At 43.6% G+C, this 13,368-nt stretch overlaps 1 protein-coding gene across 8 annotated transcripts in view; it reads left to right on the top strand.

Moving 5' to 3' along the window:
* The window catches only part of PIEZO2 (piezo type mechanosensitive ion channel component 2), a 451,232-nt gene that overhangs the window by 77,790 nt on the left and 360,074 nt on the right, over positions 1 to 13,368 (top strand). For all 8 annotated transcript variants that reach the window (XM_082697369.1, XM_082697373.1, XM_082697368.1 and 5 more), the window contains exon 2: positions 5,136 to 5,231. In XM_082697369.1, coding sequence (XP_082553495.1) covers positions 5,136 to 5,231 — 96 coding nt within the window. The remainder of the gene's footprint in view (positions 1 to 5,135; positions 5,232 to 13,368) is intronic.

The following is a 13,368-nucleotide window of genomic DNA, read 5'->3' as shown; positions in this document are numbered from 1 at the left end:
TTCCTGAGTGAGCAAGTGGGAGGGTTACATTCTTACCATTCTGTATCCATACAGCCATTGTGTTTGTCACTTTCAGTATGGAAGTCAGTCAGTTACATGAATGAATCCACACGTGGTTATACAATCCGCTCTGTGTCAGATGATTTGCTCAACTGTAGCACCCTGCATACATTAAAGGCAGGCTAGGCTGAGCTATGATACTCATTCAGTAGGTTAGGTGTATTCCATGCATTTTCGACTTAGGATATTTTCAGCGTACTTTGGTTTTACTGGGGTGTAACCCCACTGTAAGTCAGGGAAGATCTGTACACAAACTATAGTCAAGTATTTTTATAAATGTTACATGACCATCTAAACAATTTCATACTTGCAAGAGATTTCCGCTTTCTATTTTGGTAAACTAGGTTGTCAAAGTCAAATCATTTCCTTCTTGGAGAGTTTTTGCCAAAACTGCTTACCAGCTTTTATCTTTAGAAAATGAAGTTTGTTAATGAGGCGAGGTCAATTGTTTACATTTCAGATGATGGTATTAATGTTTATAAAGCACTCCACTTGATAACTTGTTGATTCATTTTGTAATTGTGAACTCTCTAGGCTTGGCAAGTTCTTTTGTTTGGGAAATTCTTGTCAACTGTTGTCATCCCTTTGGAGAGGTTTCCACATGATACTTGGGGGGTGTGGGGGGGTAAGACCAGGTAGGAATAATGGAAACGACAGTGTGTTATTTACCAGAACAGAGAATCTTTCTCCTTTTTTTTTTTTTAATATTTTATTTATTTGAGAGAGAGACACTGAGAGAGAGTATGAGCAAGGAGAAGGTCAGAGAGACAAGCAGACTCCCCGTGGAGCTGGGAGCCCGATGCGGGACTCGATCCCTGCACTCCAGGATCATGACCTGAGCTGAAAGCAGTCGTTTAACCAACTGAGCCACCCAAGTGCCCATCTCCTTTGAACGACTTGGTGTGCATTTCAAAAAACTGTACTGTCAATAGTCAAAATTTTGAGGCAGAAGGCAGAGGTCCAGGTGACCTGAGAGTGAGAGGTGTCGGGTAGCTGAGAACGCTGTGCAGTAGAGTAAGAGAGCTCCTCAGGAAGAGTAAGGAATGTGCTCCTGAACAAAGACAACATCATGCTTGGTAAAGGAACCATTGCTATTTGCCTTCTAAGGCTTTTCTAGCTCAAATATGTTTTATTGACAAGTTCAAAGGCATATTTTTGTCTTGATGGGGATAACTCCCTTAGAAATGTCATTCGAAGCCCTCATCAGCTTGGGGGAGCTCTTGGGTAGCAATTTTATACATAAAAAGTAAAGTAGGGAATTCAGCAGTTGGGCTACTGTCATCAGTCAAATGGGATAATTTCAGGTAAAAATAAATGAAGTTGGGTTTTTACAAGTGGCTTGTTTTTTGTTTTGTTTTTAAGTTTGGGTATCTATTGCTGCGACAAATTACTGAAGGGTTTAGCAGCTTAAAACAACACACTGAGTTTCTGGGAGTTAGGAAGCCAGGTGTGGCCTGGGGGGCTGGTGGCAGGGCACCTCTGGCCCAGGCTGTCCCGCAGGGCTGCCGCCAAGGGGGTGGTAAGGCTCCTGACTGTGGAGCTGCTTCCAAGTGAACTCTTGTGGCTGTTCGCTGGTGAGGGCTAGCTACTGGCTAGCGACTACAGTCCCCTGCCATATACCTCTCCCTGGGACAACTCACAACAGTGCAGCTGGCTTCCTTGACAGTGAACAAGGGGAGAGGCAGAGGAACACCCAGGATAGAAGCTGCCATGCAGTATCGTGATACTTCTACAGTTTCTGTTTGCCGGAAATGAGTCATTAGTTCCAGACCATATTCAAGAGCAGGGGAGGACATCCTGGTGTGACACCAGGAGGCGGCGATTTCTGGAGACCATTTGGAGGCTGCCTGTCACCCTGGGTTGTCCTTGTTCTCTCCTGAGACTCTTCAGACTTTGCTATAAATAATAATAACTGCAGGCTGCGATGTGGGAAACCAAGAGCAGGCTCCTTTCCTCCCTGGCCCCGAAGTTAATCTTGCAGAATTTCCTCCGTAAATACATTTCCACCATGTATACTGTGAAACCTTTATAGAATGAGGTTATAAAACAGAAACAGCAAGATCCATACAAGAGCTTTTGCCATCCTGTTGAGGCCAGGCTCTGGCTCGCTGAACCCCTGAGAATTAACTTGGGACAGGACGGACAGGTGAGGATATGTTTTCATGCTGGGGCCGTGATGCTTGCTAGTGATAGTGCAGTGTCGGGCCTTAGACTCCCAGGCTCAGACCACCGCCTGGTTCCTTAGCTGCGCTTTCTGCTTTTTCATGTGTCAAAAGGGAGTAATAATGGTCTGTGTAAAAGGAGGATAGTAATAGTATGAGTTAACGTACATGAAGTGTACCCATAGGGACTTGACACAGAACAAGCACATTGCTGTAAGCTATTAATGAGATAAATTACCAGCAGATGGGTCCCTGACAATGTTCCTTAAAGTGCTATGATCATACAAGAGAGTTCTGTTTTAGTTTTTACCCAGAAATACCCAGAAATTTGCTGCGTAATACTAATTTCAATGTTGCAGAAACAGCCTAAGACTAAAAAGAAAGAAACGTTCCACTTGATTAGGTATTTATTTTGTTTATTGTTGTTGAAATGTCAGCTGTGACGTTTTTATGTGATTATGCCCTGATTTCCTTCCCACATGCCCCTCATGCCTTTCTCATTCCATTTCATTCATTTATTCACTCTTCCTTCCTTACCTGGACACAAGTACCTCCTGCCCTGGGCCGTGGCGCTAGCAGAGATGCTCACGGGCATCTAACCAAAGCCTGCGACACTGAATGACAAGTGTTCTGGAAAAGGCACCGGGGAGTGAAATGCATCTGTTTGGGGAGGTTGTGGACATGGACCGTGACCCAGAAAAGGAAACTTGGGAGCCCTGTAGCGATATGCCTGGTGGAGGAAGGATGGGAAGGTGTTGCAGTCAGAGGGAGGAGTGCTGGCATGACCTAGAGGCAGGAAGCAGCAAAACATGGGGAAGGTGCTGGCAGTTCAGTTGGGCAGCAGTGCAGAACGCGGGGTATGCATTGGTGCATTAGGGCGTGGAGCTGCAGGTGGGGGCAGGAACCGGGCTTGCAGACTTGAACTGAGGGTGACAGCCGGCACTCAGTTGACACCTCAAAGTGACCGCCATCGCCTTCGGATCTCTTGCAAGTCCACATGATCTGTCCTCATCCGGGACTCTCCTGGCACCTTGGGCTCCCTGTGGGGCTCTCTGGGGCAAGTCACATAGGTGAGGCCTTCTTCAGCTCCAAGACCCCTCTGGCACCCACGGAGGCTCTGTCTGCAGGCTCACCCACCTCACCCGTTGGCCCACATCTCACTTTCTTCCAACAATGGTCTACCTTCAGTGCTTCTCCTGAATGCTGCAGCCAGTCCTCCTTCCCCCAGGACCCCCTGCTCCCCCTTTCCCTGCTGGCTTCCTGTTCACGTAGTGCTTGTCTTCCAGCGTTCCTTGTGATTGACTTTTTATCGTGTTTGCTGTTTACCATACATTTCCCCCCAAAATATAAGTTCCCAGAGATAGAAAAGAACCTCTGTGGGTCCCAGCATGTAGGACATGCTCAATAAATATTTGTCGACTAAATGAATCCCCAGATATATTTGAATTGTTTTTTAAGGAGCTTCCACTATGGGTGAGAAATAAGAAGCCGAAGGAAAAAAAAATCTACAAAGACAATTCAAACATATGTTTTCATTTTTGTACATTGTCTCATTTATGTATATTCCTATCAGCCCTGTGAATAGTGTGAAAGTTTCTTCCCGCCTTGGATCTTTCATGAAGGAGGTTAGGAATACCCATGATGGTAAAAAAGCTACAAATATGTGCATGATTCCTTTCGAATGAAAAAGCACCATTTGTGGCTTCCCTCCTTCCCTAGCACACTAGACCTCACTTTCCTCTACTGTGTCTCTGATTGCTGGCTTTGGGAGTAAGCCACCAGAAGCAAGGGCTGGGGCCTGGCTTCTAATCCCCTCTCGAGCTAGCAACTTCTTGATCTGGTCTCCCTGTCTGGGTATCATGTCTCTTGCCCTCCATTTTTTTCTCCTACCAAGGTTCCTTCCAACATTTTCCACCTTCATCATCACTGAACCAATTTCCTCATCCTGCAGACTCATTCTCAGTCCTTCTCCTCTTTAGTTTTTCTTTAGTCATCCAATAAATTTATTTTTTATTGCTATAATGTGCTCATTTTCTTTCTGCATGGAACACTGCATGTGTTCTTCTCCCTGGATAATAATGAGGATGTTTATGGTAAAGGCTGGTGTTTTTGAGGGTTTCCCGTGCATGAGATGCTGAGCCACAGTATTATTATATATCATTCTATTTATTCCTCGGAATGAGTCTATGAGTTAGAAACAGTTATCAGGTCTGCTTCACAGATGGGGAAACAGGAATCTGGAGAGGGAAGGCACCCCCTTGAAGCAAATCTCTGGAGTTCTAGCTCTAGGACAAGCGATGCAGAAGAAGGAGCGTGGGGTCGGGAGTCTGGCAGACCTAAGGTTAATTTTAACTTGGTCAAATCCTAGTTGGGAGATTCAGGTGAATGATTATGAGTCTTTCTGAGCCTGAGCATTTCTAACTTAGAAAACTTAGAGGATTAAATGAGATAAATTGTGAAAAGCCCTGCCGTGGAGCACTGAACAAATATTCTTCTATTTTCTTTCTCTTCTGTCTCCTCTCTTCTGTGGTCAGCCTTACCTGAACATCCCAAACCCTCACCAGTCCTGTTGCCCTCTATATTTCTGTAGCCATTTTAATTTCTCCAGCTTCCTCCAATTGATGACTTGTTTCAGGACTACCTTCATTCAGGTAGTTTATGGGTATTGCCTTCTTGACTAGATTTTAAGAGCAGGGGCCATGCATTCTAATTCTGCATTTCTCATGATGTTCAACATAGTGATAAACACAGAATAAACGCTCAGTTTTTAGTTCCTAATTGACATACCGACTTGGGTTGCCATTGGATCCAGCGGTCCCTGATGCAGTGACCCACACAGGTCTCTGCACCCTGGGCCCAGCAGCCTGCCATTATTAATGACGTTCTCCCTCTCTTCTCTCTTCCCAACTGCAGCGTGTGCGTTCCGGTACAATGGGCTCTCCTTTGTCTACCTCATCTACCTCTTGCTCATCCCTTTGTTCTCAGAACCAACAAAAGCGACGATGCAAGGTAAGAGATGGAAATGCAATGATCCCCACCATGGGATGGTGCCCTCTAATGGATGACCGCATAATGGTAATCTGATGATCCCTATTGTGCTCTGAATGGATTTTGCTGGGCTTTTCGGTCCATCTTTATTTGATGGAAGAGATGCGGTCTGTGTATCATGCTGGTCCAGCCAGGAGCGGGCAGGAAGCATTTGGGCGGCTACAAGTTGAGTAGGGTGGAGTTTGCTGGTGACATGTTTTTGTCCCTTATACAGCTGTCCTCCCATATGAGTTCCCGAGAGGTTTTTACTGGCAGACCTGTGATGTATCTGGAACATTTTGGCTAGTTGAAATGAACTCAATGCATTTTCAATAAAATAAGGCAGAGGGTAGAGCAACTTTGGCACACGCTTTGCATACTGGGTTGTTGGGGAGAATGTGGCAGAGATGGAAAGGAGACAGAGCATCGTCTTACATTTCCAAGCCACGAAGCAGGAGAGCTGGGTAAGACCACGTCCCATCATGACTTGTTTATACATCAGCTGAGATCTCTCACATATGCCTCCAATGAGTACTAAAAGAGAGTAACCAGAGTCCAAGGGATAGTTTCTCAAGCATGTCACTGCAAAATTTTAGATCCATCTCACATTGCTCTGCAAGAATCTGCAGGCACAGAAAAGAATGTGACTGTTTCTTCTAAGGCTCTCATTAGGTCTGGCTTGTGAATTTATATATTTGAAGTCCTTCCACAAGTATAAACATTAAACCATACACAATCAACTTAGTAGTTTAGTTTTCCAAACAATACCATGAGAAACAAGGACTGTGCCCCATGTCTTAGGAGTCTGTGATGGCTTACCGTATGTATACTAATCTGGGGGAAAAAAAGGAAGTTGTTTTTAACCCCACCGACCGCGTGGCATGGGAAAGGCCATTGGTTGTCCTCAACTCATGCTGGTGACTCTTCAGGAAAAGAAGTGAAGACTTGGTGTACCCAGAACAGCAAAGAACGGCTCTGTCTTTCCCACCTTCCTCTTAACTATTGCATTTATAACGCATATTATGTTTCCACATCTGAATAATTAGAACACACATGCTATGATGACTTTCCTGCCTGAGGAAGAACCTAAGTGACAGCTCTTCCAAGTCACTTAAATACTTAATGCAAAAAGTAAAGAGGATCTGGAAAAAAAGTGAGTGTATACAAATCCTTGTCAGCCCCCAACATCCCTGTTCATGGGACCACACACAGTCTAGCCTCATTTGGACAGTTCGATATTATTAAAGACATTGAAACAGACTACTTTTGGGCTTCGGAGCCAAGATGATTAACATACAGGCAAGCTGTATTTCATGGCTTGGAGCTCATGTTTCAAAAAAAAGAAGGTATCATACACATTCAGGAGAAAGTGCTTTAAAAAGGAGATTCAATTAAATTACCTCTTGCTTTTATATCAAGGCGTCTCCTTATTATTTTATCTGGAAATCAGATAATGGGATTTTCCCCTTCAGACTTAGGGGACGGCACCGGGCTTTACCTTCTTCCCGGCTCACCAGCCCTGCTTTCCATTGGGGTGCTTCCGTCCCTGTAGGAGTTGGTGTAAGACTATATCCAAAGTATGGGTTAGTCAGCCCATTGTTTATAGCTAGGTGCACTGGGGACTGATGTCAGGAAGCTCAGAGTGAAACATAAAATCAAAAGCAAACAACAGCTCTTCTCTGTGTAAAGCAATATCCTGAGTTAACAAAATGTGACTAGGTCAGTGCACAAACAAAGCACAATGACCCCCCACACGCCTCTGTTGGTGCTGCTCCTGGTGCTGGAGAGGGAAGCCCAGGGCTCAAAAGGGAAACCCACAGGCATCTTTCCAGTTAGGATTATGGAAGCGGTGTTGCCATTACATTCCTCTTTCCTGCATTTCAGTGCCAAGCAGTGTGACTGAGAGTCAACAGAACCTCATTTATTTATTTGTTTATGGAAATGCAGGTGGTCTCTAGGACACGGTGTCCCACACATTTTTTTTTTTTAAGATTTTATTTATTTATTTTAGAGAGAGAGCATGAGAGTAGAGAGGTCAGCAGGAGAAGCAGACTGTGGGTCTTGATCCTGGGACTCCAGGATCATGACCCGAGCTGAAGGCAGTTGCTCAACTGAGCCACCCAGGCGCCCACACGTTTTTTTTTTGAACATGTAGAACTTGCAGTCCAGGCATTGGTAAATCTGTGTTTTGAGATATCCCATGCTGGGGACTTCTGGAGATGTACAGTCTGGGACATCGAAGGTGACAGGGCATGGATGCAGGCAGTGATGGGTCTGGAAGAGTGACCGCCATGTGGCTTTTCTGGAAGATGTGGGCTCACACACATACTCGGAACTTCAAGTTCATGTTCACACACATTTCTCATGAATTGGTAAGAAAGTATATTGTCAGACTGAAAGAACCGTTAGCAACCTCCACACCATCTGCTCGAAGACAGTCTGCCTGAAGCCACAAGTAAATTCGGACTGCCTCTGGAGCCAAAGGCGTCTGCGTGCATTGCCATTACCAGGACTACAAAATGACATTGGAATCTGCCCCCCCGCACCACCACACACACACCATATTGGAAGTGTAGTGCAGACGTGTAAAAGTTACTCCGTGCCCCTCTGCCCTGCCTTTGGTCTGTTGGATTTATTTTTCTTTTGTGGGATTCTTTTTTCCTGTAAGTGTCTCCATAGAGGGCCCAGCATGTGGAGGGAGAATTTCCCAGTTGTAGCATGGAGGGTATTCCTGTGGCTTTGTTCCTGAGATAGTTCTGAATGTAAACCCCAGTGTCTCCACTGTGATATGGGACAAGGATGTCTACTTATTTTGATGGCGTTGGCCTCCGCAGCTCCCAGAACATCAGAGTGCAATGGGCATGCCCCCCATGCCTGTGACTTAGCAGAGGTTTGTCACAAGGCTGGAGATGACTGCTTCCTAGAGGAGGGACGATCGGGGGCAGTCAGCCGTCATATGTTGAAATGGTATCAAGTGAAAAAAAGAATCAGAGTAAGCATGGTGGCTTGGCCACTTACTCGTGGCCCTCATTGGAACCACTGGGGCAAGAGTCACCGAACCTGTTTCTGCGACCAGTAGTAGATTTCCACCATGTGCCTGCTGTCTCTTCCCAGTCACAGATGGGCGGGGCAGCTACCTGTCTCCATCGGAGGTTTTAGGCGGTTCTTTCTTGGGTAGACCTGAAGTCTGCCTGACTGCATAGGGATACCCAAGCTGTCGTACCCAACCCAGAGCAAGAAAGCAGGAATTAACAGAGGCTGGAGGGTTATAGTCATTAGAAGATAACATAATTAGATTATAGTCATATTGTGATGGGATTGGCTTCGACGACATCATTTTGTGGGTCTTTTATCAATCGAGGATTTTAGAATTCTCATTTTTTTGTTAAAGATCTTCAGAGGTGTAATTATCTTAGGAGGATTGTATCAGTCGGGACCCAACCAGAAACCACAAGCCACTCTAGGTACTTTGAGAGGAAATGTGGTGGAGGGGGTGGGTTACCAAATACCAAAGATGACGGAAGAGCCAAGAAGTCAAGAGGAAGGTTGCGGGACCTACGTCTCAGCAGAGCAGGGAGGAATGGGGGGAAGAACAGAGAGGGGTCAGGAGCAGAACTCGGAAACAAGAATCACCTGTGCATTTTTAGAACCATAGGAGGCAGTGAGGGAACCGATCTGTGCAGACGGGCCATGACTGGCACTTTTCCTATTAGTCATGTGAATCAAATGAGACCCTTTCATGTTCAGTGTCAGTAAGCTATACCTATAGCTTTTCAAATGTGAGGGGTGGTGGTGGAGGAGATCCTCTTTCCTTTAATGCTGTTTTTCACCAGGCAAAACGTTCCTAGTTACTTAACAGTGATCAGCCCCCTGCCCCCTGCAACTCCACCTGGGTGGACATGTCCTGGAGGCACTTACCCCTGTCAGAAACTCTTTTAAGCCACGATGTGCAGGAAGCTGAGGTAGAAATTTGGAATCTCCTCTGAGGACTGAGGCACCCATTCCCCAGCCCCCAGAAGGCCTTGTCTGTAACAGCGCACAGTGGAATCTTTCACTGGAAATTAGTGGTTGAAGGGACTCACACATGCACACATGCACACACACACACACGCACATGCATACGCATGCACACATACACATGGTGTGCATACCATCCCATGGAGAGCAGGGACCTTTGATCTGCCATGGGTCAGTGTGCAATTAGTTCCCTCAAAGGACCTTCACCTCTCTTCTTGCCCTTTGAATTTCCCAGGCAAGTCATATTTTGGGGAAGCTTGTCCCCTGAGCTCACAAGGCATCTCTTAGAAGCCACTCTCACCAGACTTGGAAAATCTTTCTACAATATTCAATTCTCTCCGCTTCTCCAACCTTCTCTTTCATATCTTCCATGGGGCAGGGAACCCCAATTTGCCGTGGGATTCATGGGAAAATGAGGGAAGCCTGGTATCCCAGCTTTTTAGGGTTGAATCTGAAACTGAGCCAGAGCCCCACTTTAATACATTTATTTATTGAGTTTCCTTCTCTTCTAATACGTAAACTTCAAGATGGGAAAGATTGTGCTGTTTTGTTTACTGCTGTATTTCCAGGACACGGAAACAATGTCTGGTGTGTAACAGGCAGTCAGTAAATATTTATGGGATGAATGAATGAATGAATGAACTTATTCTCAGAGTCCCTCAATTTAGAAACATTTATAAAACAACTATAGTCCTATGCTTACCTCAGTATCCATAGTAACAAACATCATAGAACAGTTTATTATGTATAACTGTCCTTCAGAGACAAAAGCTTAGGGTAGAATGGGCCATGGGACTTTGCTATACTAAATTTTATTGGGATCAGAGGATCATAAGAAATTTAATAAATTGAGGTGTTTTATGCTCTTACTTAAAATTATAGGCATTTTATTTAAGTATATAATACTGTAGGAAGGGAAATAAATCGTTTTCTGCTCTTTACCTAATGGTGTGCTTTGCATTCAGATTGAGACTGTACTTCATTAAAGAGGAACTCGTAAATAATTAGCTGCAGGTAGCCCAAATATTCGAAGTTGAGGAGCTGTTAAGTTCTTTAACCAGACACAGGTTTCCTATATCTTATGGCATATTGAGTAGATCACATCAGCCAATATGGTGGAAGAGTTGTATTTTGTTTGGACTCTAAGTAATAAAACATATGAGATACGGAAGAAGAACATGGTAAATGCTTGGTATATATTGGCTAATAATAATATTATTATTATGAAGAACAACATCATTACTTTGAACATCAGAGTGAGCAAGATTTAGAAATCTCAATCTCATGTGTATAACCATCACCAATATTTATCTCAGGACTTTTCCTAGTGCTCTCTAAATATTTATTTAAGAATTATGTGATTTCCAGGCTTCCTTGCTAAGTAACATTCAAGTCAAGCAATGTGTTAATAGAGAGCCAATAACTCTATTAGGTGCATATTATTATCCAGATGCATGAACTAATTTAATCCTTGCAATGACCTTGGAGGGGGCTGCTACTATTATTAAAAACTATTATCAAAAATCCTTACGGACAGAGACTGAATCCCAGGTGGGTTGAGAATCAGGCCACACAGGTGTCCTGTGGGGGACTAGGACACACAGGTGTCTTGTGGGGGGCTGTGCCCTCCTAGCTACTCTGTTGTTCTGATTCATGCCCAGGACAGAACAAGGTCCTCTGGAGATCTGCAAGAGACAAGGGAAACCTAGTCACTTAATAAGTACTTGTTGGCTGATAGATTACCAGGCTCTGTGTACATTGGTCTGGAGAAACAGTTTGAGTATATTTAAAGGAGATATTTGAATTTTCATTGGAGCAGATTGATGACATACATGTTATATTATTTACAAAATATATCTTATTAACTGTGACTTGTTATTTCTTTCAACAACTATTCATTGGAAAACCACCCTTTATATAGCACTGTGTTTGGATTTATGGAGGATAAAAAGGAGAAGAAAACAGCATTCTTCACTAGAGTAGCCTCCCAAACACACAGATATCATATCTCATCGAATGAGATAACCTCTTGCAAAGAGATCGTCTTTGTAAACCATATACTTACTCAGTGATGCTGTCATTTCTCTAAACCAATCTCACACTACTTCTTTGCAGTTGTATAAAGAGTTTGCCTTGAGTAGGCTCAACGATAACAAACCGTTGTCCTCTTAAGGTAGGTCTGATATGTACAACATTGGGTGTCAAGTCCAATGCGGGGGGGAGGGGGAAACTGATGATGAAATTAGTCATGTCAATTTTAGGAAAAATAAAAAAGGATAAAACCCAGAGTATTTAGTATAAACAAAGTATCTGAAGGTCATGCCTCATTATAAATGAGGTTTAAAGTTTCTTTGAGTGAGAATACCACTGCTGATACCCCCAGATGACAAATACACATGGACCATCTTTCTGTGATGGATACAAGTAGATGTAAAGATATATTACCTCTAGGAGGTCATTATGAAATGAGATACCCAGATGAGAAGAAACCTGAAGGAAGCAGTGATTACTAGATTTGCTCTGGAATCTTGACTCTGATAGTTAAGTAGTGTCTTCTTGAGCCAGACCAGAGAATCAGATGTAATATCTAGAGATGTGTCTGAACTGAAAGTGTTAGTAATAGTAAAAGTAACCAACTTTTATGTCACAGGTACTGTTCCAAGCACTCCCTATATAGTAACTTAATTAAAAGATGTAACAATGATTTATTGAAAAGGCAGAACCTCCATTCTGTAGGAAAGTGGTTCCTTTTTTCTATGGAGAAAAAACCCACATATATTGTGAACTAGATAATAAATCCATTTACCAAACTAGGAATGCCATATACTAAGGTACTGGTATTATGACGATCTCCTCTTTATTAAGGCATGTGGGCAAGCCACATTAGTGAGACTTAGTCATATTTTGGCCAGTCCAGGTGCCTGTTGTCCTTTGCCATCTCACTTCACCAAATCCTTCCATGTGTCCACAGGAGTCCTTCCCCTTAAGCTGGGATAGACTGCCTCCTTTCATGAACCTGACCGTAAATCCTTAGGTTTTGACTCTGTAAATGTTCAGCGTCCAGAGCCTTTTTCAGTTGGTTCCAACAGGAAATCTTACATCTTTTCATATACTTTTGATAAATAATAGTTCTAATATTAGAGGCATACATCTAGCAGTAGCGTGAAATTTGCTATTTGCTAGAAATTGCTTCCGTCTGCTTGCTTGGTCCTGCCAGTAAGTTACCTTTGCTAATGTGTTCTTTTACAGGCTGGCAGATAAAAGCATCTTATTTTACTAGCACTATTCGATAAGTACAGTCATTTACTTATTGGGGGCTACTTGAGTAGGCATTCTCCAAGTTATAAGACAACAGCACTCTCTGGGCAATATTTACTGTTGACCCATTGTAAGAATAGCTTAGAAGCCTCATCATTTCCTCAATTCACACGTGATATGTTTACATTACACACACACACAAGCACAAGCACACACACACACTAAGGCAAATAGAGATGATTGTTGTCTAAGGTATGTAATTATTTCTAATGACAAAGTTATCTTCCTATCTCTCCTTCCGAGGGCCTTCTTTCCAAATGTTCGCCAAGATTGGGCAACCCCGTGAGAGATCAGAACAAAACTCCCAGTGGTGAGAGAAAGGGAAGGACCTTAGGTGTCTGCAAGGATCTTTCTTAAATTTTGTCCTTCGGTTATGATGGTTAACTCCTCCTGGAATAGGTGAGGCGCAGGTAGTGGGCCCATTTCTGTGTCCAGGTCAGTCAGATTGCCAGAGGAATAATGGAAATGCACATTGCTAACCATTTCTGGCTTTGCCCTCCAATATTTTTCAATTTATGGTTTTGTGGAGGAGACATTTTTCTTCCCTGTGATAAAAGGAGTGAGCTCCTGAAATAGATATATTTTTTCCTAAAATCACTTTGCTTTGTTATTTTGAGCAAGGTACCAATTTGCCTGGTATAATTCCTTGCATTTACACACACAACTTACTAAGAACCTATTTTTTTCTGGTCATTGGGATCTCTTTCAACATTTCGCAGGGGGACAGAGTTAGAGAGGGTAGTAAAGGGGAGGCTTCACTATGCCTTGGTGACAATGGTGAGCA

This window comes from Mustela nivalis (assembly GCF_964662115.1).
Source record: "Mustela nivalis genome assembly, chromosome: 14".
In the NCBI taxonomy this organism is placed as follows: domain Eukaryota; kingdom Metazoa; phylum Chordata; class Mammalia; order Carnivora; family Mustelidae; genus Mustela; species Mustela nivalis.
Note: the sequence above shows the minus strand (reverse complement) of the source record. Positions and strands in the feature narration are given on the sequence as shown.